Raw genomic sequence first — 24,255 nt, forward strand, 5'->3', positions numbered from 1 at the left:
GTGGTAGCCCGGAGGCCGCCGCGCCGAGGAGCAGCCTTCCCGCCTTCCCGCCTCGGACAGTTGACACAGAGCTCGCGAGTTGGTCTGGGGTTTCCGGAGGGAGCGGTGACAGCAGAGGGACTTGAATTGGCCGGAGGCGGCTGGAGCTGTACCTGTAGGGAGTTGCGGAGGAGGAATCCGGGGCTGGGCGAGCGCGGGAGAGCAGGGCTCAAAGGATGAGGGCGCGAGAAGCAGGAGGGCGGCCCTTGTATCCCCGGGCGGCTGACCACCTTCCTTCAGTTATTCACTCCACAAACATCTACTGAGCTTCCCCGCTGTCTCAAGCACTGTGCAAAGTTCTGAGACTAAAGGGTGACATCACCTTATTATCCCTGCCCCCACAGCTCGAAGGTAATTACACGTGAAAAATGTTATGGTCGTCAGGGAAGCACAAAAAGGGGGCCAAGTCAAGTGTGTGAGTTGTGTTAGAAAGGAGTGGATCAGAGAGCCGCTGTGCTTCTCCGGCACAGATTGCTTCTCGTTTCCGTTCCTCTACTTTTTAATTGGTTATTTAGTACTTACTGCGCTGGGCAGAGCTCCATGATTTCTTCTCTCAGGAAACTTGCTGTCTAGTGGGCCTGGGAAGAATCGTAGATATTGGCCAGGTAAAGAGAAATGGAAGACTGTAGAGGCAGAACAGTGAGGCAAGGCAAAGACTTGCGGAAGACAACTAACTGCGTACTGCAGAAAATTCGTTCTGGTTGGAGTATGCAGTTGTCTGAGAGGAAAGAGACCTGGGGAGGGTGTGGATTCCTTACCTTGGAGAGGTAGGAAATTTCAGATTACAGTGACAACGTAGCTGAGTATCACATTCCCTTTGTAGGCTTTGGATTCCCCCGTGGTCACACTAACTTATTACTTTCTTATTTATTGATTTCTCCAAGAGATTTTTTTTTTTTCTTGCCCAGCAACCACTTTTCTATCAGATAATTGACAGAATCAGATGTTATAGACCAAGAGAGGCCCACATTACCTTTTGACTTCGGCCATTTCTAAAGGTCCCCAGGTCAAAATAGCATATTTATTATTGCTTTAGAAAATATACCCTCTGGGAAATTTTCACAGGAAAAATCTCACTGGGAAGATTTATGGATTATAAATAGGTAATCGATGTTTGTAGTGCAGGTATCAATCTTAAGGATAACTTATGTATGGGGAAACTTTGGACCTTTTTCAGATTTGGAAGAATAATGCATAATGTATCAGCAAGTCCACACAGGGTTCTTCAAACTTAGGTACAGTTTTGGAAAAATTACATGCTGATGCCAAAACCATCCAATTTGGTTTTCCAAGATGTACTTTACAATGCAGGTCTATGAATACCTTAAAAGTGGAGATGAACAAATGAAAGATCAAATAAGCAAATAATTGAAACTTCCCGGTTTGTATTATTATTGTTATTTTTTTCTTATCCTGGCACTGGGGATTGAACCCAGGGCCTTGGGCATGTTCAGCAAGCTCTGCATTATTGAGCTGTACCCTGAACCCTTTCTAAAATTTTATTTTCAAACAGGATCTCACTAAGTTGCCCAAGCTGGTATTGAACACACAGCCTTCCTCCCTCAGGCTCCTGAGTAGCTGAGATGGCATGTGTCGTCAAACCCAGCCTTGAATTCCTTTTAGCATGTTGTTAGCCATTTAATTCCAGGAGCATTAATAGTGATAACTTGTACCTAGTATTTTGAGTTTTCATCTGCTCTTTGTAGAGTTGAGCTGTACCACTGAGGGTGTGTTTATATATTTTATTCCTCAAAAAATGTGCATTTGTTATTTTTTTATTCCTGGAGACATTGAATCTCAGAACAGCTGCAATTGTTCAAGGTTACACAGCCGCATTAGGTCCAGTAACTCATAAATCCTTTATTCTTTCCACTACCTATATCTAGGATAGCTAGTTAAAAGTTATATCATCAAGACCATGAAAAAAGCAGACTTCTTTAGGGTGAGGTTAGGGCACTGCCCTATTTATCTTTTTAACATCATGGTGGTTTTGTGACTCATTGATATAAACTGCTAGCAGTTGAAGTGTATCAGTGTTGCTGTTCCTGTCTTAATCCTTTCCCTGGCTGCCTAGAGGTCAAGAGGACTGGCACATTCCATGCACAGTGCATTCTGGCTAGAAAACTTTGATTAGGGTATTCTGTTCCCAAAGACATAATGGATCTGGATTATCTTTTAGGAGGCAGTCCATGTAGAGGAAGAGAGTAAGAAAAAATAGAGAACTGGGATTAAGCAAACTGTATGTCCTTTAAGAGAAGTGAAGGACTGTGATGATAATCAAGAGATAATATTAGAAAATATTTAGTGGACTTGGTTGAATGTTTCTGCTCTCAGGATGGTTCTAAACCCAGAGACTGTGGCCATGCATCTTAATCTCCAGTCAGGCTACCCGCTTTGACCTAGATGTGATAGAAAACTATCATTTTTGAACACAGTGGTAGCATGATGAAAAAGCGATTTGGGGAAAATTGTTTTGGCATCATAGATTTGAATGAAAGAAACTGTAGAAGATTAATATTATGTTTTATAACTATCAATAACCTTATAGAATAATTGTTTTCTTTTTGTACCGGGGATTGAACTCGGGACCTTGCACTTGCGAGGTAGGCGGTAAAACCATAGAGCTAAATCCCTTGCCCCAGAGTAATTATTTATAATGTATTGTAGATCTGATGTATAGCAGGCACTGAATTAATCTTTCCTGTCTTTTCTCTTTCAGTCCTCACAATTTTTTTTAGAAGGTGGATCATTTCTATCTTCAGTTTCAGCAGTGAAGCTTAGAAAGAGGTTAATTTTCCCAAAGCCACTGAATAAGTGAATGATAGATTCTAATGCTTGTGTCCCCTCTGTTGGACTACTGTTTTTAAAAATCTAACCATAATGCTTCTAAGGTCCCACTACTGTCATTACTAAAGCATCCCCTGAAGAAATCCAGGATATTATAGGCCACAGTTAGATAATATTGTTTGATTGCTTCATTGTCTATTAATAGCATGTGGAGGTGTTGATTCTGAGTCTATGTAGAGGAAGGATTGCTAGAATTTTAAGACAAATTTAGTGTTTACCTAGAGTTAGACTACAATGTAAGAATACAGGTCATTGGACTATCCTTATACAAACTGCAAGTTCAGGGATTTTCCCAAACCACTCTCAGTTTTGATAGTTCATCAGCAGGATTCCTGAATTCACTGAAAGCTATCAGTATTCACAATTTTAGTTGATTATTGGGAAAGGACACAGATTGAAATTGATAAAAGGAAACAGGGCAGTTAGGGAAGGCTCTGAAACAAAGCCGTTGTTGACCTCTGGACATGTTATTCTCTCCACGTCAATCCATAGCAGTATGTCCCATGGTTATTGCAAATTAGGAATATTCACCAGAGCTTCAGCACTCAGCATGTTTATTGTAATTTCATTACCTTGGTAAGAGTGATTGATTGCCTGTGTGGTAGAACTTAATTTCAGTTCTACTGATACCTTGTGACTTAAAGTCACCACCCTAAAACATATAGTTGATTTTTCTGATATGGCTAGTACACAACTAATGACTATCAGTGTCTTGGTTACTTTCTTATTGCTGGAACAAAATACCTGACCCCATAAGTTAAAGAAGAAAAGGTTTGTTTTAGCTCACAGTTTGTAGAGGTTTCAGTCTGTAGTTGGCTGGCTCCAAGGCAGGGTAGCATGGCACAGGAGAAGGAGTCCATGGCAAAGTAGGACAGGCAGGAGGTAGCACGCAGCATCAGTTACTAGCTTTCCTTTCCCTTTTTATTCCATTCAGGCTACAAGCCTGTTGGTTGGTGCCATTCACAGCCAGGTTGTGTATGTATTCAGTGAATCCATTCAACCATGAAGCATGCCAATCCAGTCAGTGGACTGATTCAATTGTCATACACTCATAATCCATATTCACCCACCCTAGATCCAGCCACCTCCAAAAAGCCTCACCTATGAGCACATGTGGTTTTGAAGGGACATCTTAGATACAGGCCATAACAATCAGTTATGGCCAGCTCCTAAACAACACTTCAGTCCAGTATGACATAGATTACTTCCTAGAAGCTGAGGGCAAGAAGAGACCTCTATTTGGGCAAGACCAGTTTTTTTACTTACAGGAAGGACTAAGGAGAGGGAAAAGCAAAATATAACCATCAAGATTGTAAATCTAGATCCTTTGAAACCACTGAAAATGAGGGGGCACTTAGAAATCTATGGGAAACATTTAATTCAGTTTCTCATATTTGAGGGTCATTTTTAGCATCTTTCTGGATTTTTAGGAGGAGGACATTTGTAGACACTGAATATGGTGAACAGTTACAGTAGGATTAGGATATCTGTAAGTAGATCCTGACTAAGATAAAGGGTGTCAAGATGGCAGATTGTGAGGACTGTTTGGAGGATGTGTTTGGAGTCTGTAGACTTGTATTTGGTGCAGAATTGGTGGTTTACATTTAATGTTGAGCAACTTATGTATATTTGATCTGTCAGCTTCAAACTTTTCATCTGTAAAATGATCATACTGAAAATACATACATACTTTGAAGGAGTCTGTTTTTCCTGATTGGTTTGAAAAAAGATAGAAATACTTTTGTAAAGTGAAAAGCACTTAAGTGAATGTTATCCAGTTTATCACGGAAGGAAAAATTCCAAGAGGCTCAGTAATAAGGATTCAGAGATATTCAGGAAAAGGTGTTAAGAGGAGGAAGAAAGTATGTTGGAAAAAGTAACTACAATATAAAAGCAGTTTCTGTTAATAGCAGTTAAGCCTAATTTCTGAAGGCAGGAAAGATGGAAGTAATTGAAAACACATTTAAATTCAGTTGAAATGGGATTTTTCTGGTTGGTTTGTTTTTATTATTAGAGTATGAATATATTTTTTTTTCCTGGGACAAAAGTCTTTTCTTTTATTGAATGTATAAAAACTTTATTGGTGTATAATTGACATAATGAAATGCGTATATTTAAACTGTGCAAGGGAATGAGTTTGGCATATGTATACATCTGTGAAACTCACTGAAATCAAGAAATTGAAAATATCTGTCACCCCCAAAAGTTGCATTGTGTTCTTGTGCTCCTTTGCTATTCCTTGTGGCTTCCTCCCTCTTCCCTGTTCTTCTGCTATATCCCCTACCTCCACCCAGGAAACCACTGATCTGCTTTTTGTTATTAAAGAACCATTCAATATACTCTTTTTCTTTGGCTTTTACTCAGCATTCTCCTTCTGATAAATATATGTGTGGGAATTGCTGTCTAGAAAGATGTCATATCATTTAGAGCCAGTTGTGTCAAGTACAAAGGCTGGAATTAAGTCCAGGATAATAAGGAAAATGATCTTTATTTAGACTGCAATCAGAATTATATTATTGTGTACTAGATTATGGAAGTTGGGTGCTGTCTGTTTATATTTGATAGTTACTTTATGAGGGGTATGTGATCTCTACTTTTCCTTGCTCTGCTTAGTATGGGCTTCTTATATTGATAGTAAGTCTTGTAGAAACTAACAATCCAATCATTTGTCAACAAATTGAGATTGAGACATCTCATATTAACCATGTGTTTAGACATTAGTCTAAGGTGCAGATTTATCAGTCTGTGAAAAAATAAAATATCCTTGTGGATTGATTCTCTGGAAAATCATTCTAATCAGAAGATTGCTTAATTTGTTAGCAGTGCCTGGATAATACCTTACCACCAGAGTAAGGGCCTTTATGTATATATCCTTTTCTCTCAAAAGGTTTAATATACCAAGCATGTATTTGTTACCATTATAGTGAAAGAAAACATTTTTCTCTGTATCTTTTGTAAAAGAAAGTTCAAACTTTTCCCTTTAATCTTGTACCACTTTTCATTTGTTAATAAATTTGAAATACCTTTGGGAAAAAAGGTATGTTTGCTAATATGGTTGACTTAGATACTATTTAAATATATTTCAGTCTTGTTCTTTTTTCAAGGAAATGTATTAAAATTAAATTTAATAATCAAATAAAAACATACTTGTTACTTTACAGATTTACATGGGAGAATAAAGTCATTTACATGTTCTACAAATACCCTTTCAGTTACCCAAAGACCAAGTTAGAATAATTTGTTTCAGACCCTTTATTTCTTTTTCTTTCTTTTTTTTTGTTTTTTTTTTTTTGTTTTGTACTGGGGATTGAACTCAGGTTCTTGTGCTTGCAAGGCAAACGGCAGAACCACTGTTTCAGACCATTTAAAACAAATGATTATAGCCGGGTGTGGTGGTGCACACCTGTGATCCCAGCTGGGAGGCAGGAGAATCACCATGAGTTTGAGACCAGCCTGGACTACATAGTGAGTTCCAGGTCGATCTCAACTACTTAGTGAGACCCTATCTCAACCCCCTCCCCCAAAAGATTACAAAACAACAATTACAGAGTTAAATTGCTACTTCGATCCCTAGCAGTTTAAAAAAAGTCTGAATTTTGATAAAGTAATAAATCTACTTTCAAAGTGTGTAATACTATTAGATAAAGGGCTAGAAAAATTGAAGAAATCAAGACTTAACTGCTGAGTAGAAGTCATTTTGATAGGGAGGCAACCACGACCTTTCCCCATCACTAATGTAAAATTAGATTAGTTCCAATCTTAATCCATATTTAATGTACCTCCCTTTTGTTTTTCCTCTGTTTTGTTTCTTCAGTGTAGAAAGGAATAAATTGAGACTCTTGAAGCTTTATTACAGTTAGGCAGCAAGAAGAGTAGGCAAGGATTCTTATACCTACAATTATCAAGAAGCTGAAGAGAGTATCTCAGTTGTCTGTCTGGGATGACCGTTCATGACTAGGTACTACTATCCAAGGAAAGAGGCCATGGGGTCATGTGGCCTCTGACGTTTCATTCTATAGGACTCCATTTCCTTTTCAGTGGGCTCCAGAGTTTCATATACACTATTATAAGGCTGTTTCCTCTCATCAATCTGCGTGATCTCCTTGACTTGAAGAAGGTGGGCTTCCTCTGCATTCAAAGCCTTTTTCAATTTTTCCTGTTTCTTTTCCTCATCATCACTCTCTGAGCTGCTCCTTTGGTGCTTCTGTTTCTTTTTTTTCTCTTTTTTTTTTTCTGGTGTATCTCCATGAAGGTTTGAGGTTTTTTTCATAGATTGTTCTCCACTTATATCATTTGTAATGCATTCCTCTGAATTAATGACCTCCTTCCCAGCTTCCCCTGTACAATAGGAATACTTGAAAAATGAGTGTGGCAGCATTTGTATCCCCATTTGCCTTCTTTCCAGTAAGATCCCCAGATATGTGTGTGATTGTTGATCTTGACATCTTCCTCATACTTGGAGCAGGCAGTGGCCTGTTCCTGTCCTTGGTACATGACTGTGCCATGCCTTGAGTACTCCACATAGTGTTCAGTCTGGGCTAAGAGCATTTCAACTGGAGGTGCATCTGGGTGTTCTTGGCCACCATACTTTTCCAGCATGTTTTCTTTCTGCTGTTCTTTGAAATCTTCTTTTTTGACTTTGAAGGACTTATACAAGCTCTGGTTTTGTAGGATCTGCCTGTAGATGAACTTCGGATCCTCTGTCATAGGCTTCCCAAGCAAACAGCTGTGTCTGAGCCATTGAAATCTCCTGTGTAGCTAACGAAGTTATTCCCTGCATAACTCACTTCATCTGGATTCTTTCCTGCATTGGCATATGGATTCTCTCTCATTGCTCTAGTTTTTGGGTAATAATAGGCAGAATTTGGATCCAAATTTCTCAAATATTTTGCAGTATCTTCTAGAATCCTGAGTAATTTGTCTCTTAGAGTCAAAATTCTGTCCAGGCATGTCAGTGTCATCTGCATATTTATCTTTATCCTCATCTTTACTGTTATGATCTTTTTCCATCTGAGAATTTGGTTCCTCTTCTCCCAACTGGTGTTTTGGAGAATTGGCTTGTTCTGCTAATTTTTCTGAGGCTAATTCTGCTTGGAGTTTCTGGCTTTTGTTGTTTGTTTTGCCCGATCAACTTTGGCATACTCTTCCACGATTTTCATGTGTTCTTCCAGATTATAGCCATTCCACCGATCTCTGTTCCCATCATAGTCAAATATCAACTGGGAGTGGATGTGTTCATCAGGAGCTGTATTAGTACCTATAAATTTGGCTCCAACTCACCTTGGTCTCTGAAAGCAGTCTTTCTTTTTGTGTGTCATGGCTGCACAGTTCTCACATGCTCCTTTGCAGTACTTAGAAGTTATGGAATTTTCTTTTACACTTCTCTTGTACCATTCTCCAGATGAACTGAATTGCTTTTGTGTTTTCTGGTTGTGGTCACTGATGCTTTAAAGTAGGTTTTTTTTTGATGGCTCAATCTACCACAGCTCTGAAGAAATATACTGAGGAATATGAGGATTGATGTTTCCCTTCTTCATCAACTTCAGCAGGAGCATTGCCCAATTTTTGCTGTTCTTCTAACTCCTTCTTTCTTCAGTCTTCTCTGGTTATCTTCTTTGGTTCCTCCAAATTCATCTCTTTGGACCCTGACGGGGGCGCAGTGTATCCACAGTTGCTGCCGACAAGATATCGGGGCTTCCCATTTCAGCGGCGGACACCAAAACCAAGGTAGTTAAGCTGTGAATGTTTACTTCTGGGCTCTCTGCCTTTTCCCACAGCCACTGTGGTAACATCCCAGTAGTGTTGTATCTTCAGATTCATTAAATCAGTATTAAAAAAAGTTTCCAAACTTTCCCAGAACCTTTCACATATGTTTACCTAGATATTTAAGTGCCATTAAATTGGTTAATAATATTTGTATTAATTTTATTCTTTTTTTGATATGGTGGTACTGGAGATTGAACCTGGCATGTTCTACCACTGAGCTACATCTCCAGCCCTTTTAAATCATTTTTTACATTTTGAGACAGGGTCTTCTTACTAAGTTGCCCAGGCTGGACGTGATTTGTGATCCTCTTGCCTCAACCTTCTGAATAGCTGGGATTATAGGTGTGTGTCACCATGCCCAGCTTACTTGATTTCTTTCCCTTTCCGTTTCCCCCTCTCTCCCTCTCTTCCTCTCTCCATCTTCCTCTTACTCTTTTATTACTTTTATTAGTTTTACAAGGCTGTATAATAAATTACCACATAATGCTTTCTAAGGCCAGAAGGTTGAAATCTAAGTAAACACAGGATTGGTTCCTTCTGGAGGCTCTGAAGAAAAACCATTTTATTCATTTTTCCTAGCTTCTGATGACTTTTAACAATCCTTGACAGTCCTTGGTTTATACATCACTCCAATCCCTGCCTCCATCTTCTTTTTTTTTTTTTTTTTTTTTTTGCTTCAGGGATTTTACTTAGGTTTGTGCGTTTCCTCACACCCTGATAGCCTGCCTCTTCCAAATGGGCCCCTCCCTCTTTTTTTTTTTTTTTTTTTTTTTTTGGCATCAGGGATCTAACTCAGGACCTTGAGCTTGTGAAGTAGGCCAGGCACCAAAATCCCTGGCCCCCTGCCTTTGTCCTGCACCTCTACACATCTCAAATTTCCTTCTCTTTTTTTCTTACAAGGATACCAGTAATTGGCTCTAGGGCCTACTGTAAATGGCATCATCTTGAGGTCCTTTAATTAAGGATTTGTTAATCCTATACCTTATTTCCAAAAGAGGTCATATTCTTAGTACTGAGAGTTAGTACTGGGACCTGTCTTTTAGAGAAATAGAATTCAACCGATTACAGTGTTGTTATAAGGTAGCAATAATAAACAGCTGACCTTTATAATGTGTACTGTATACCAGAAATTACATGACATTAACTCATTTAACTCTCCAGACAATCTTGTGAGGTAGATACTACTATTATTCTCTTCTTTTTGCTGCCTTTTGTTTTGTTAATCATATCTTGTGACTATTTCTAGTCTACTTCAAAAAAATCTGAAGCCTATATTAAATTATTCTGGGTAGCATGAGTTCTAAAATTTTGTCCCTAAATTTTAGTAGATAAAGGAAATGACTTCTGAAGTTTACAAGGAGGTGAAAAGGTAATCCTTTTTTATATCTAAACCTGGAAAAATATGAGAATTCATGAACTATGTATATTTTTTTTTAGTATTTTAATAGTGTATATAACATGTAGTGGAAATTTGGGCTTATTGTGACAGTCTGGGCAGAAGAAATGTTTTAAATGTTGAAGTCCTATATTGCAGTTAATCTATTTGAAACTTTACTTTTAGTCTGATTTTCATGCTAGCAGAAAATACCCAAGTCTGGGATTCTGGGCTCTGTGCTGAATAAGAAAATGGAAAATAACTATGGAGCAGCTAAAGAGGAGAGAGAATTAAAAGTGTATTGAGAGCTACAGGAGAGCTCATTTCACTGATACTTGTGTATTTCTATTACAAGATGGTTCAGTATATGTGTTGAGGGAATGTGTGGACTAGTGTAGCTATAAGGCTGTCACATAAAACTTCAGGTCAAAAAGTACAAAACTGGCATTTCTTTAGGATAGAATTTTCCTATCACATATTGAAGACTATGCTAGTGTTTTTGTACTCCAAGGGTTAATTCTCTAATTGTAGCTCAAAATGAAGTAATTTGCTTTAGTAAAATGGTTCTGACAAAAATTCTTTTAAGCTGAGAGGAATACTAAACTCATTTTTTAATTCTTTCAGCTTGTTCCCATTTGCTTTTTGTCTTTAGATGACATACTTGTAAACAGAATGGATTAGTCTTTCTACTAATTAGTTATTACGCTGAAGCATGTATACTAGTTATTACATTGCTACAAAGACCATGAGGTCAAAAATCATGACATAGTTTACCTACAGCACTCTATGCCATTAGTTTAGAAGCCCAAAATCATTATATATTTATAATTATCAATATTTTTATAGATGGGACAATTGAAATTTTTACAATATAAAAAATGATTTTTTTCTATGAAAAAATGGAAATAAAGTGTTTGTTAATGGGGAGGGGAGGAGGGGATGAAGGGAGGGCAGGGACAAGGGGAAAAAATGAGAACCAAGACCTGTCATGTAAAGGTACAAGATCCCAATAATGAATGTAACTGTACTATATACCTAGAATGTACCAATAAACTCAATAAAAAGAAAAATAAATTAAGTCTTTTTAAAGCAGAAAAAATATCTAAAGTGAGTTATCTGCAAAGTATGTATTAGTATTACCCCCACTTATTTCTAACCTCATCTGGTATCTCCTCCTTGCTGACTACTTACCAGTAACATGACCTTTTAATGCCTTAAAATGGCTAAATTCCATTTTACTGCAAGGCTCTGACAAATTATATTTCTTTGTCTACTCTACCTTCTAGTCTTTTTTTCATTTGGGTCACCCTTTTAGGTTTTAGCATAAATGATACTTCTTCAGGTATATCCTTTCTAGAAAACTCATTGGGTTAACCAGATTTCCTCTTTCTAGACTCACATTTCCATTGTATAACTATTAGTTTATAAGTAGGTAATTTGGGACGTAAGAGATGTGTCTGTTTTGTTTGCTCCTGTATCCCCAAGTAAATAGTTGTGACTCAGTAAATATGTATTGAATTAGTGTAAGCAGACTTTATATTTTCATCTTTTGTTTTCTGTGGTTAAATATATATACCTTTTTTTCATTCAAGTAAAATGTTAACTTTTTTCTTCTCAAGAGTTTGGCCGAATTGGAATTGTTATGTACTCACCTCTACGTAGGGACTGATCTTTCACAAAGAATAAAGGCTGAGAAAGCACTCTTGGAACTTATCAACAGTCCAGAATGTCTCAGCAAGTGTCAACTCTTATTAGAACAAGGAACAGTAAGTATTTGATAACGTGAATCAGTGTTAATGAACTCCTGTGTATTAGCGCTGATACTAATGCATTTTGCCACTTACAAAAAAAAAACTATTATTTCAGTGTCACAGAGATCAGTCAGGGAAAGAATTGGAAGTCTAAGTAAGCATATTTAGGGAAGAGCCTGGAGGTAGAAGTGGGAATTAATTGAAAGAACTTCTTGACTCCTCTTTGCCCCTTTTCACTTCTAATATATTAGTGGGTAAAAATTCCATTTTAGAAAATGCTTTTTAAAAATCTAACTGGTAGAGATAGATTGTCAATAAAAACCATGGAAAGATTATTCGGAAGAATGCTGACTGACTTTTGTCTGTCTTCTAAATATTTGTGACTATTCATTAAGTGCCATTTAACGTGTACTGTACTTAAATATAAAATCAGGCATTATACTACTGGCTTGGTTTATGGGTATGAATGAAAGTTGTTCATTGTTTAGTTGCAGGGGCATAGATGTATAAGTAAAGAGATATAGGATGGTACAGTAAACACAACAGCAAGCTGTATAATTTAGAGCAGAGTTGGCAAACTTTTTCTGTAAAGGGCCATTTAGTAAATATTTCAGGCTTTGTGGGCCAAGAGGCAAAATGTTTTAAGTGTGTATTTTCTAAGTATGCATATAACAAGAGAGATAAACAAATGTCCACAAAGTTCAATTGGAAATTTGAAATATAATGATTAAGTATAGTTTTTTTGTAATACAGGTCTGTTAAGGAAAAGAATAGAATAATTCTGAGGATTTGGGGGATTAATTGAAGTTCAAAGTTTGTGTTTCCTGTCAACATTGATTACAAGTTTTCATTTTAATGCTGATCTGTAATGAAATTATACATTTTTCATCTTTCAAATGTCTTTTTATGTAGATAGGTACTGCCAAATACTAATATTAATCTATGAGCATAAGATTTTAATTAAGCATATTCATCACTTAGAAGGCATTTATAGAATTCTATTAAATCTTCTCTAGATACTTGCCTTTCCAGCATGTCATTACATTACAGATTAATGACTTCCAATTGAAGATTAGGTAGAATTGCCTCAATTGCACAGCTAAATGGATTTTGAAATAGAGAAATTTTCTTTATACTTGCATCAAGGACTAAACAGTGCTGCTGGAACTATAGTTGAAAGTCAGAAAATACATCTGGGAGTAGAGATCTCACTACTTGTTTTAACTTTGGCAGTGTAAGAAATGTGTAAAGCAGCTTGACATTACTTATGATTCCAAAAATGTTAGTTGTTATTGAAATGACTGCTGTAACATTAGTCAATTATAGTCATTCTGTATATAAGTAGTACTAAGCACTGTTTGTTTATTAGGTAATTTTATAATTACAGATTGAATTCATTAAGAGAAATTGTCAAGTTTATAGCTAAGAGCAATTTCCAAAGCCATTTAATATTGAACAGTAGAAGCTTTTTCTTTTTATCTAGAAAAATTTTATTCTCAGCCCTGAGCTAAAGAACTTAGTTTTAGCACTGAGGAAATATTAAACCACTGTGTGATAGGTAGGACAGGGCAGGATAATCAACATCTTTATCTTGCAGAAACTCACAGAACTGAAGCTAAGGTAAAAAATAATGAATGGATTTAATTGTTAACACCCTTGATTTATTAATTTATGATAGATTCACATATTTACCACATATCTTTTAATGAACAATACTAATTTTTAACAAACTGTGTAAATTTGTCCACCTAAAGTGTTTTCTGCATCACATGTATATACGTATATACATACATAAAAATATATGTATAGATTTTATATTTCTAGTGATTGAGCCCAGAGTGTTGTGCATGCTAGGCAAGCACTCTTCCATTGAGCTACATCCCCATTCCTGCTCCATATATTTTTTTTTTACCACCCGTGCCTAGCAGAGCTACTTCAAGTTATATTGAATTCATTTTTCCTCAATTTGTTTAAAATATTCTGGCTTGTAGTTCCACACAGTCTATTCACAAAAGGTAACTCCTTAGTTGCCTCACACTCAGTATTGACCTATACAATAAAGTGATAGTAAATATTGGTAACATTAACAGTATGAGCATTATTAGTAACATCTGTCCACTCATTGAAAGTTAAAAATACTCTTTCCAAATCATTTGTCTGGTGTTTAAATTGACTTTTGATGTTGCTCTATTATCATCAATTTTTTGATGTTCTCACTAAAAGTTTATTTTCTCTGAACATATAACTAGCTGCTATAATAGAATAATGGTGATTTAGTTAACACATCCTTGTTAAGTGGTTTTCCTTGCTTAGCTAACAAATGAGCTACTTGGAAACTTAACTTTATATATTTTTTTTCCCCATTAAGTTTATTGGTACATTTAAAGCAAACAATAGAGTTACACTTATCATTGGGATTCTGTGCCTTTACATGATATGTCTTGTTATTTTTTCCCCACCCCCCTGCCCTTCCTTCACCCCCTTTACCCTTCTCTATTAACTTTGGTTGCAACCTCATTTTGTTTTTGTAAAGAAATTCTGCTGTGATGACATAGTCTGTTTCAAATTTTCTACTTTTTCTCTTGTCTTTCTGTGAATTAAGAATGTTGTGATGAGTAGTTAGTTTGATAATAAGTATTCTTTTAGGACAATAATAGCATCCTTGCCAAAAGAAAAAAAAAAGCACTTCTTTTTGCCATCTAAGTCAGTACTGTGCCTTAAAAGTTAGAAATTTGAAGTCCACTTTTACCTTGTTTTGATATGATGGATATACATTGGTAGTAATGAAAAGTACATGTCATGTCAGGTTGATACCCATGATATTGTAGGCACTAGGGAGTTGCTGCTGTATTATCAGTACAGTTTATGGTGCACCAAATGGCAGTGGGAAGCAGGAAGTGCCACATTTGGTCTGTCTTTTAACTGTTCAGTTCTGCCATCATAGCTTGAAAGCAACTGTAGATAACATGTAAATTAATATGAATAGCTGTATTTTAATAAACTTTGTAGATGCTGAAATTTGTATTTTATACAATTTTTTACATGTCAAAATAGTTTTAGTTTTTCCCAACTGTTTAAAAAAAAAAAAGGTGATGCAAAAACAGACAGGATTTGGTCCATGGACCATAGTTTACCAACCTCTGGTGTAGGGGGCTGGCGGGGGAAGTACTATCTTGGTAACAAATTGGTGACAAATTTTGAAGGATGAATATGCATTTAGAAAGGCTGAGTATGTGACTCAGCAAATTGAAAGCCAGACAAAACAGTCAGCTACAAGTCTGAGGAACACAGAAATCAAGGTGGGGATGGCATTTAGAGGAATTGAAAGGTTATCATGGTCACACATAGTAAAGAAAGGAACTAGATAAATTTGAAGAGATAGTGAGAGGCCAGGCTTGCAGAATTGTGTAAACCATGATAAGAATATTTTATGTGAACTTGTTCATACTCATTTATTGTTCTTGATTACTTTCTGTTCAGATTGGCTAGCTCTACCTTCCCCAACTAATGATCCTATGTGTGTGTGTCTGTATGTATGTCTGAAATATGTTGTACTCTGTATAAATCTACCATTTCAGAAAAATTCTCATGTTTGCTTAGAAAAAAGTTACTAACATATTTTGATAAGTCTAATTTTGTTTGTGATAAAAAAAATTTAATTACTTTTTCCAGACCTCCTATGCTCAGCTCCTTGCAGCAACATGTCTTTCAAAACTTACCAGCCGAATCACTCCTTTACCTATTGAACAGAGGACAGATATCAGTAAGTGGTTTATTATGTTTTTTAATAAATTGCACTTTAAAAATAGTCTTTTTCTTCTACATATGCTAAACTTTTACCACACTTGAAAATTTTGATTGTATTGTTTTTTTAGTTGAGTTTATTGGTACGATTGTATCGTTTTTTAAAGATAAGTAGTTGTGTCTCATTTATTCACCCAGTGATAAAAATGTGATATAGAGTAATGTATAATCAAGAAAGCATTTGTTAATTTAATAATAATAGCGTTCATTTTATTTATCCTTTTTTTTTTTTTTTTTTTTGGTACCAGGTCCTTGTGCTTGCAAGGCAGGCTGCAGAACCACTGAGCTAAATCCCCAGCCCAATAATGGTCATTTAAATGTGGTTAATATTTGATAAGATTTGCACTCACTTTATCTTCAAAATAAATGTATTCATTATCCTTATTTTGAAAGTGAGGAAATTAGATTTTATAGGCACTGTAAACTAAGATGACACAGGTATGAAATAGTGGAACTGTCTTTCAGTCATACTCAGTCTGCTTGAAGTTCATGCTCTTAACATTATCTTAAGTTGATATGATAGGACAATGTCAGCTTTGCAGTATTTCTCAGGATGACACTTCAGAATGAATTGGGATACAAGTAAAAATCAAAAGAAGACTCCCACTTGTTAGGAAGATAATTTATAAATGTGTAAACAATTCTTAGAAGGTACTGTAGTTGGAACACTCATTCTATAAAATAATATAGTTTTCAGAAGTAATATGTTTTAGGTGTTTGTGTGTGTGTAAGTTTGTATTTTATATGGACAAAGCTCTAGTTGAGGTATAGAATTTCTTTTCTTTTTTGTATTCATAATACAGATTGTTGACTCATTTCTGTTTTTCACCCTCAAGGTAACATAATTTATATTTCTATATCAGAAAAATTGCAATATATATTATGGACTTTTAAGTTCAAATTTGAATATGCCTTATATATTTATTTGACTGCTAGTTTCCTAAGTACCTTGAGTCTTAGATACTTCAGAAAACCTAGAGAAGGATTTATCCATATACTCATCAATTTATTTGCTTAAGAAAGTGAAAGAGAGAAATTCAGTTTTAAAAATGTGTTCAAATAGTAGAAACCTAAGTCATAAACTTGTGATTTTATTTGACTTTCACATGCACAAATTTTAAATAGACTTAATTTTTTAGAGCACTTTGAGTTTATAGCAAAACTGAACAGAAAGTGCATACTTCCTGTATACTCCCTAACACATGCATAGACTTCTCCACTTTCATCATCGTCCTCCAGAGTAGTAATTTGTCACAATTGATTAACTTACATTGGCACATTATTGTTAGTCAGAGTCTGTAACTTACATTAAGGTTACTTGTGTTGTTTATTCTATGGATTTTGGCAGTGTATTATGACACATCTACCAATATAATATTATACAGAATAATTTTTAACAGTCACTACATTTATTAATAGTTCAATGCAAAATTAAGGAATGCCATAGTAAAATAAAGAGATTAATTCATTAAGTTTGTGGTGGTTATATAGAATTAGTTTACTGCCTTAAAAATTCCTGCTGGTCTGCCTGTTCTCTCTCTCTCCAACCTCTAATCTGTATAGTTTTGCTTTTCCAGAATGTCATAGTTGGAATCCTGTAGTATATAGCCTTTACAGATTGGCTTCTTTCTTTTGCTAATGTGCATTTAAGCTTCCTTCATGTCTTTTTAAGGCTTGCTATTGCTTTTTAATTCTGAATAATAATAATGTTTCATTGTTTATCCATTTAAAAATATTTTAGTTGCTTTCATGTTTTTATAGTTGTGAGTAGAGCTGCTACAAACATCTATATGCAGTTTTTTTGTTGGGACATAAATTCCCTGTTTAATTGCATAAATACCAAGAAATATGATTGATGGATCATATAAGATATGTTACATTTTTTAAAAACTGTACAGCTGTATTCCAGATTGTTCCTACTGTTTTGTATTCCCACCAGCCAAATACATTTCTGTATTTATTGGCTCTGAATTCTTTCATCAGTTGTTGCCCATATTCTGGATTTTAGCCATTTAATTAGACCTTTTATTTTATTATAGTTTTGCCATTTTCTTCACGTAGTTCTTATTCATATTTTAGTAAATTTATACCTATTTCATTTTTGAGGTGCTTATCAATTATACTGTTTTTAATTTCAAGTTATACTTGATTATTGTTGATATAAGAATTCTATTAACTCTGGTATAAACATTATACCCTGTAATCTTTCTCTGTAATCTCTCATTCAAAATTTTTGTTATTGTTGATTCTTTTGAATTATTTATGTGGATAAGCATCTCATATATGAGTAAAGATAGTTTTATTTTTCTTCTCTAAATCTTTCATATTGTTGATACAAAATACCCACAAGGAGGAAAGGTTTATTTTGGCTCAGTTTGTAGAGGTTTCAGTCCATAGTTAGCTGGCTCCAAGGTAGGGAAGCATAGCACAGGAGCATCCCTGAGGAGAACAGTTCATGGTGTGGCTGGAACAAGGCAGCAAGCAGGAAATTAGCAAGGAGCAGCAAGTAACAGCAGCAGCCCTCTTTCTGTCCCTTATATTCCATTCAGGATACCCTCAGGTGGTACTCACACCCAAGATGAGTCATCCTTAATCCCAGCATCATGCACCCTAGATCCAGCTATCTCTGAAAACCCTCACCTATGTCTGCGTGAGGCTTTGGGGGGCATCTAGAAATATGCTATAGCATTCTGCCCTTGACCCCCTGAAGACTCATGCACATCTCTTTACGCAAAAGGCATGTAGTCCATCTATAAGAGTTGCGAAAGTCCTAACCATTTCAGCATTGCTTAAAACTCCAAGTCTTAAAGTGTCTTGAGATAGATTTAAGGTAAACTCTTAGTTGTGAGCTGTGGTACAAATGAAAAAATTAAACACTTTCAACATATAACGGCACAAGATATATTTCCATTCAGAAAGGCACAGAGCAGGTGATAGAAAGAAATAAGAACAAAGCAAGACCAGAATCCAGCAGGACAAACATTAAATACCTTAGTTCTATGTCCAGCATCCCCAGCAGTCTGTGGCAAGTTCAGAACTCCATACGTCACTTCTTGGTGGTTGTAGCTTCCAGGGCTTCTCTCTTTAGCAGATTTGCTCACTTGCAGCTCTCCTCAGATGATCCATCCTTGTGGCTTTTCCAACTTTCTGGGGTCACCACTGCACCTTTGCCTTTACATTCACAGCTTGACACACTGCTCTCTCAACGGAACACTGCTTTGCCTCCCAGGTCTTCTGAAATCTGAGTGGAAGCCTTCCTAACCCCACAACTGTTGGCATTCTGTGTGCATCTAAAACCAGCATCATGTGGTTGATGCCAGGGTCTCCTGCCAGCTGTAACATTGGCTTGGCTTCCTTCTCTTATGGCTGTAGATGTCTGAGTGCCTGGATTGCTTACCACTAGGAACCAAACCCTGAGGCAAAACTTCCCTAGGCTGTCACCATTGTGAAACATGGTGCTGTGGGGCTCTCTTTTCAAAGCAAAGTCTTTCACTTTTGCAATTTTGAGACTGCAAAGGCTAGAGTCCTGCTGGTTCTTATGATGCCCTCATGCTGTCTTTCCTCTTACTCTTTTCCTTTTCAGCAGCCAATTTCTCCTCCATCTTTGTAGTCCACAACTTTAGTGGAGCTTCTTTCTGGACAAACATACAATGTTTTAAATCATTCTACTGGGCTCTTTGCTCTTATTCTCAACATTTATCTGATTAAAAGCACCCAACAGTAGATATGCCACTGCCTTTACATTAGATTGCCTTAAAAATTTCTTCTGCAAGATTAATTAGTCCAACACACTTAATCTCAGTCCTAGGAAAGTCTCTGGACATGAGCATAATGCAGACAAATTTTCTGCCAAAGCATAACACAAGTGGTCTGGAGTCCAACAGCCAATGAATCCTTCCCACAGATACCTCCTGAGCCTTGTCTTTACCAGCAGCATTTCTGTTAGCATTCTGGTTTTCTGAGGTCTGACCAGCTTAAAGCACTTCAGGGCTGTGCTGGCTTCAGCAGAGCACATCTAAAAAAGCACTTCAGGGCTGCTTTTTTAACCATCATCTCCAAACCTTTGCAACCTCCTGAAAACCAGTTCCAAAGACTCTTGAACCACATGACCAGGTGCAGTCACAGCTACGACTCCACTTCTCTGGTACCAAAATCTGTATTAGTGCTTACTAGAGAAGTAGATTTAATGCAAGATATACAAATACATAAGAATTTAAAAGATTGGTTTACTGTGGCCACCCACAGAGTCAGATGTAGAAGAGTGTAAAAAGTCTGTGTGCACACTGGAGATCTGAAGGATCTTGTTGAAAGTTCTGTGCTGGAAGACTGAAGGGTCCGCGCCAGAAGCCTGGTGATAACATTCAAGTTGAAAGCAAAGACTGGAGTTTTTCTGAAGAAGCAGAAGCAACCTTCCTTCTTGATTTCTCTTTTATACCATTCTGGTGACAGTCCTCTGTAGGATGTATCTTCCACGCACAGAACTATGTTAATCCAAGTTGGGTGTTTCTTACTTAAGTTGACATGATCAGTTAACTATCACACTTATATACCTTTATTTCCTTTAGGACTTGCCGTATATGTTGAAAATCAATGGTGAGAGGGAACATCTTGCTTTATTCCTGATATTAAGAAACCTTCATTAAATATGATGTTAGGGTTTTTTTTGTTTTTGGTTTTGTTTTAGCAGATGTTGTTTATAAAGTTGAGGAAGTTCCTTTCTGTTCTTAGTTGGCTGAGAGTTTTTATCATGTTGCATTTTCATTAAATGCATTTCTATCTCTATTTATACCATTATGTGATTTTTATTCCTTGGCCTGTTGATGTTGTGTTAATTGATTTTTGAATGTTGAACCAACTTTGTATACCTGGGATAAATCCTATTTTTTCATGGTGTTTACTTCATTTTATACATTGTTGGATTCATTTTGTTAATGTAGTGTTTATGATTTTGGGATCTTCGTTCATGAGACATAATAGTTCTGCATTTTTCTTGTAGGGTCTTTGATTTGAGTATTAAGGTAGTGTCTGCCTCGTAAAATAGGAAGAATGTCTTCTTCTATCTATTGGAAATGTTATAGAGAATTAATATAATTGTTTACTTAAGTGTTTGGTAGTGCTTACTAATGAACCTGTCTGGGCCTATTGCTTTCTGTTTTGGAAGACTATTAATTATTATTGCCAATTTATTTAATAGATACAGGCATTTAGACAATTCTATTTGACTTATATTATTTAAATGGAAACGTTTTTAGAAATAGGAGTACAAATGTTCCCTGCCTTATAATGACATGATTTTTTTTTAATCTTACCCTAAGTCATAAGCAGTAAGCATTCAGTGGAAATCATACTTTGAATTTTGATATTTTCCTGGGGTGGTGATACATGGTATAATATTCTTTTGTGATATAGGGCAGCAGTGAGCCCTAGTTTCTAGTTAGCCACAGAATCACAGGGTAAATAAATGATGCTCTACAATGTATCGTGGTGTTAAACTGCGATGTTTGGTGGTCAGGTGTATTAAATGCATTTTCAGCTTTGATATTTGCAAATTGTGATGGTTTTATGGGGATGTCACTTCATAAATTGAAAAGCATCTGTACTATGAACTTCTAAGAAAGGATTAAAGTTGGGTTGAAGAAAAGAAACTAGAAACATACAAGATAATTTCAAACAAGAAATGATGAGTTTCCTTTATTGGTTTATTTAGTCTGACTTACCACTGTTGTTTCTGCAAATAGATTTGTCATGGTATGATATGGTATTATACTGACATGTGTCACTATAATAGATATGTGGGTTAAACAGAGAATATGAAGAGTGGCCTTAACAGCCACATTGCTTTTATCATGTCAACTTCAAAGTCCTCAGTCCTTCACTATAAGGTCCCACTCTACATAACTTAGAATTTCTTTTCATACACTCTGTTCCTGGGTTTTCTGTATCCATCGCACTATTTTCTAACTTTATTAGTAAAATTAACAGTGGTTTATTATTGCTCATGAGTAAAATCCCATTTTCTGAGCTTAGTTTTAAAGTCTCTTCATGAGATTGTCATTGATGCACCATCCTTATATGGGTAAACTTCTATCTTTGATGATACTGCCCGTTCATTGTCAGAAGGTTTTTCCCTTCATCCAGTGTCATTTCTGTAATAGTTCCCTAAGTTACTACTCTAGATTGGAGTGCTCTCCTTTCTATCTTTTGTTCAAATGACAGTGTAATTTGATTGTTTATATAAATCTATCCTTTCTTCATCTCTTTCCTCCTTTCAGATAGCTTTACATATTGAGTTGTAATATACCCTACCATAAAATTGAATTGTCGTAAGTGTGTAAATAATGACTTTTAGTAAAGTTACAGTTGTATGAATATAATTGTAATTTGGTGTTAGAACATTTTCATTATTCCAGAAAGATCCCTTCTGTTCATTTATATCCTGTTCTGCTCCAATACCTCCTACGTCTAATGTGATTTGTTTCTATACATAAATTTTTTGTGGGCACTTCATAGAAATAAAATCATAATATATAGCCTTTGGCTCCTTTTACTTAGCAAATATTTTGAGTTTTGTTCATGTTGTAGCATGTGTCAGTATTTCATTCCTTTTCATTGCAGAATAATGGTCCCTTGTGTAGCTATATGACATTTTATTATTCATTCATTGGTTGATAAACTTGTCAGTTGCTTGACTTTTTGGCTGCTATGAATCATTCTCTTATGACCATTTACATAAGGTCTTTACCTGTGTGCACCTGTTTTTCATTTTTCTTGACTCAATACATAGAAGGGGAATTGCTGAGTTATAAGGAAAGTTTGTGCTTAACTTTTGAAGAAATTTCTCAACTGTTTTTCTAAGTGCCTATACCATGTTGAATTCTTATCAGCAGGGCATAAAGATTCCAGTTCTTTGCTACATCTCCACCTCATAACCTTATCTTGATCTTCTTGTGGTTGGTTCCTTTTGTTCCATATTCCTTTGGTCTCTCTCCTCTTCTCTTCTCCCTTTTCCTCCTTTCTCTTCTCTAAGTAGATCATAAACTACTCTAGGAAGAGATGATAGCTCATTTTAAAAAGTGCTTTTGGAATTTGGAGCTGTTTCCACCAAAACATATTTTATTTAATAGGTCAGAACTGAATTTGTTGTTAATTTTATTCCAAGGATTACTATTCTGGTCATGTGAGTTTTAATTTATGTATTTATTTAATGTATTGTGCTATTTATATTTTTATGCACTTAAACAGGATACTGTTAAAGTCAGTTTTGCAATAACATCATTATGTGGTCCTTCAAGAGACTTAATATACAGTGTTACATAATAAAAACTATAGTGCTTATGAGAGAAGTGACATTATGGTAATAAAATTCAAAACTTTGTTGATGATTGATTTTCATAAAGCTAGAAATTTAACAGAAGAACAGTACAGTTTCACACACATTAAGTACCTAAGAAATACCTAAGAAGTTCTGCAAATATGGTACTTTTTCTTGATAAGATCTGAAGTTTGTGCAACCTTCATAAAAGTTGCAGCTTCTGAGTTACTGTGAAGTGATGGAAGGGAGGTTATCTGATATAGGATAGAAAATTATAACACCAGGTAAGGATGGATGCGTCTGATATATGAAATGAGGTAGCTAATAGATGTTTGAGATTTGTGCACTTTGTGTATTGCTTGGTTCATTTGGCTTGTTTGCAATTTTCCTTATTTACCTGACTTTTTATTTTGGGAGATAAAATCATGCAGAGCAAAGTAATATTCCTGTTATACTAAATTATCCTTGATTAATCAAATGCAGTGGAACAGATTTGCTCTCTCAAAACCAACTGTATAGAAGAATTAGAATGTATCTTGAGGAAAAGACTTTACTCTTTATCAGAGAGCATGTTGTTACTTCTTTGTCTTCATGAGTCACATTATAATTCTTGAAAGTCCAAATGATCACAGAGTATTTTCTTTGTAGGAAACTACATTCTGCATTATGTGGCATCACAACCTAAGTTGGCTCCCTTTGTCATCCAAGCTCTTGTTCAAGTTATTGCTAAAATTACTAAATTGGGATGGTTTGAAGTTCAGAAAGACCAGTTTGTCTTCAGAGAAATTATTGCTGATGTAAAAAAGTTTCTTCAGGTAAGAAGACATTATTAAACTGTCACCACTTAATATTTTAGTTTAGAATATTGCTGTTCTTAAAGCTATATAATTTGTTTTTTGGCTACCATTATATTATCATTTATTATTTATCCTTAGATCCTTTATTATTTGTTAGTAGATGAAAATCATGCTGTTATATAAGTTTCACACCAGAAGGATGCAAATAATCATGTTTTCTAAGTTCAAAAGTTTATATTATTTCATTTATGGCAAATATATGTACTGAATATATATAAAGCATGTATATAATGCTTTTAGTATATTAGCTAATTTTCATCACAACTTTTTTTTTCTTTTTATTGAGTTTATTGGTACAGTCTAGGTATACAATACAGCTACATTCATCATTGGGATCTTGTACATTTTCATAATAGGTCTTGATTCTCATTTTCTCCCTTTGTCCCTGCCCTCCCTTCACCCCCTCCTCCCCTCCCCATTTACAAACACTTTATTTCCATTTTTTCAGTTTCTCATATTTTTTTCCTCTCCCTTATTACCTTTCCCCCACCCTTCCCACTTTCC

At 35.7% G+C, this 24,255-nt stretch overlaps 1 protein-coding gene and 1 pseudogene across 1 annotated transcript in view; one reads left to right on the top strand and one right to left on the bottom strand.

Moving 5' to 3' along the window:
• Positions 1 to 6,850: 6,850 nt before the first annotated feature.
• On the bottom strand, positions 6,851 to 11,227 carry LOC104860992 (annotated as a pseudogene).
• A 413-nt stretch (positions 11,228 to 11,640) lies between these two features.
• Positions 11,641 to 24,255, top strand: part of Ranbp17 (RAN binding protein 17) — a gene marked incomplete at its 5' end in the record, with an annotated part of 334,601 nt that continues 321,986 nt past the window's right edge. Inside the window, 3 exons of the mRNA XM_033761473.1 lie at positions 11,641 to 11,793; positions 15,451 to 15,541; positions 23,543 to 23,709. Of these exons, the coding sequence (XP_033617364.1) occupies positions 11,641 to 11,793; positions 15,451 to 15,541; positions 23,543 to 23,709 (411 nt within the window). The remainder of the gene's footprint in view (positions 11,794 to 15,450; positions 15,542 to 23,542; positions 23,710 to 24,255) is intronic.

The sequence above is a fragment of the Fukomys damarensis genome, unplaced genomic scaffold (genome assembly GCF_012274545.1).
Source record: "Fukomys damarensis isolate Sample0158 unplaced genomic scaffold, DMR_v1.0_HiC HiC_scaffold_9, whole genome shotgun sequence".
Classification (NCBI taxonomy): domain Eukaryota; kingdom Metazoa; phylum Chordata; class Mammalia; order Rodentia; family Bathyergidae; genus Fukomys; species Fukomys damarensis.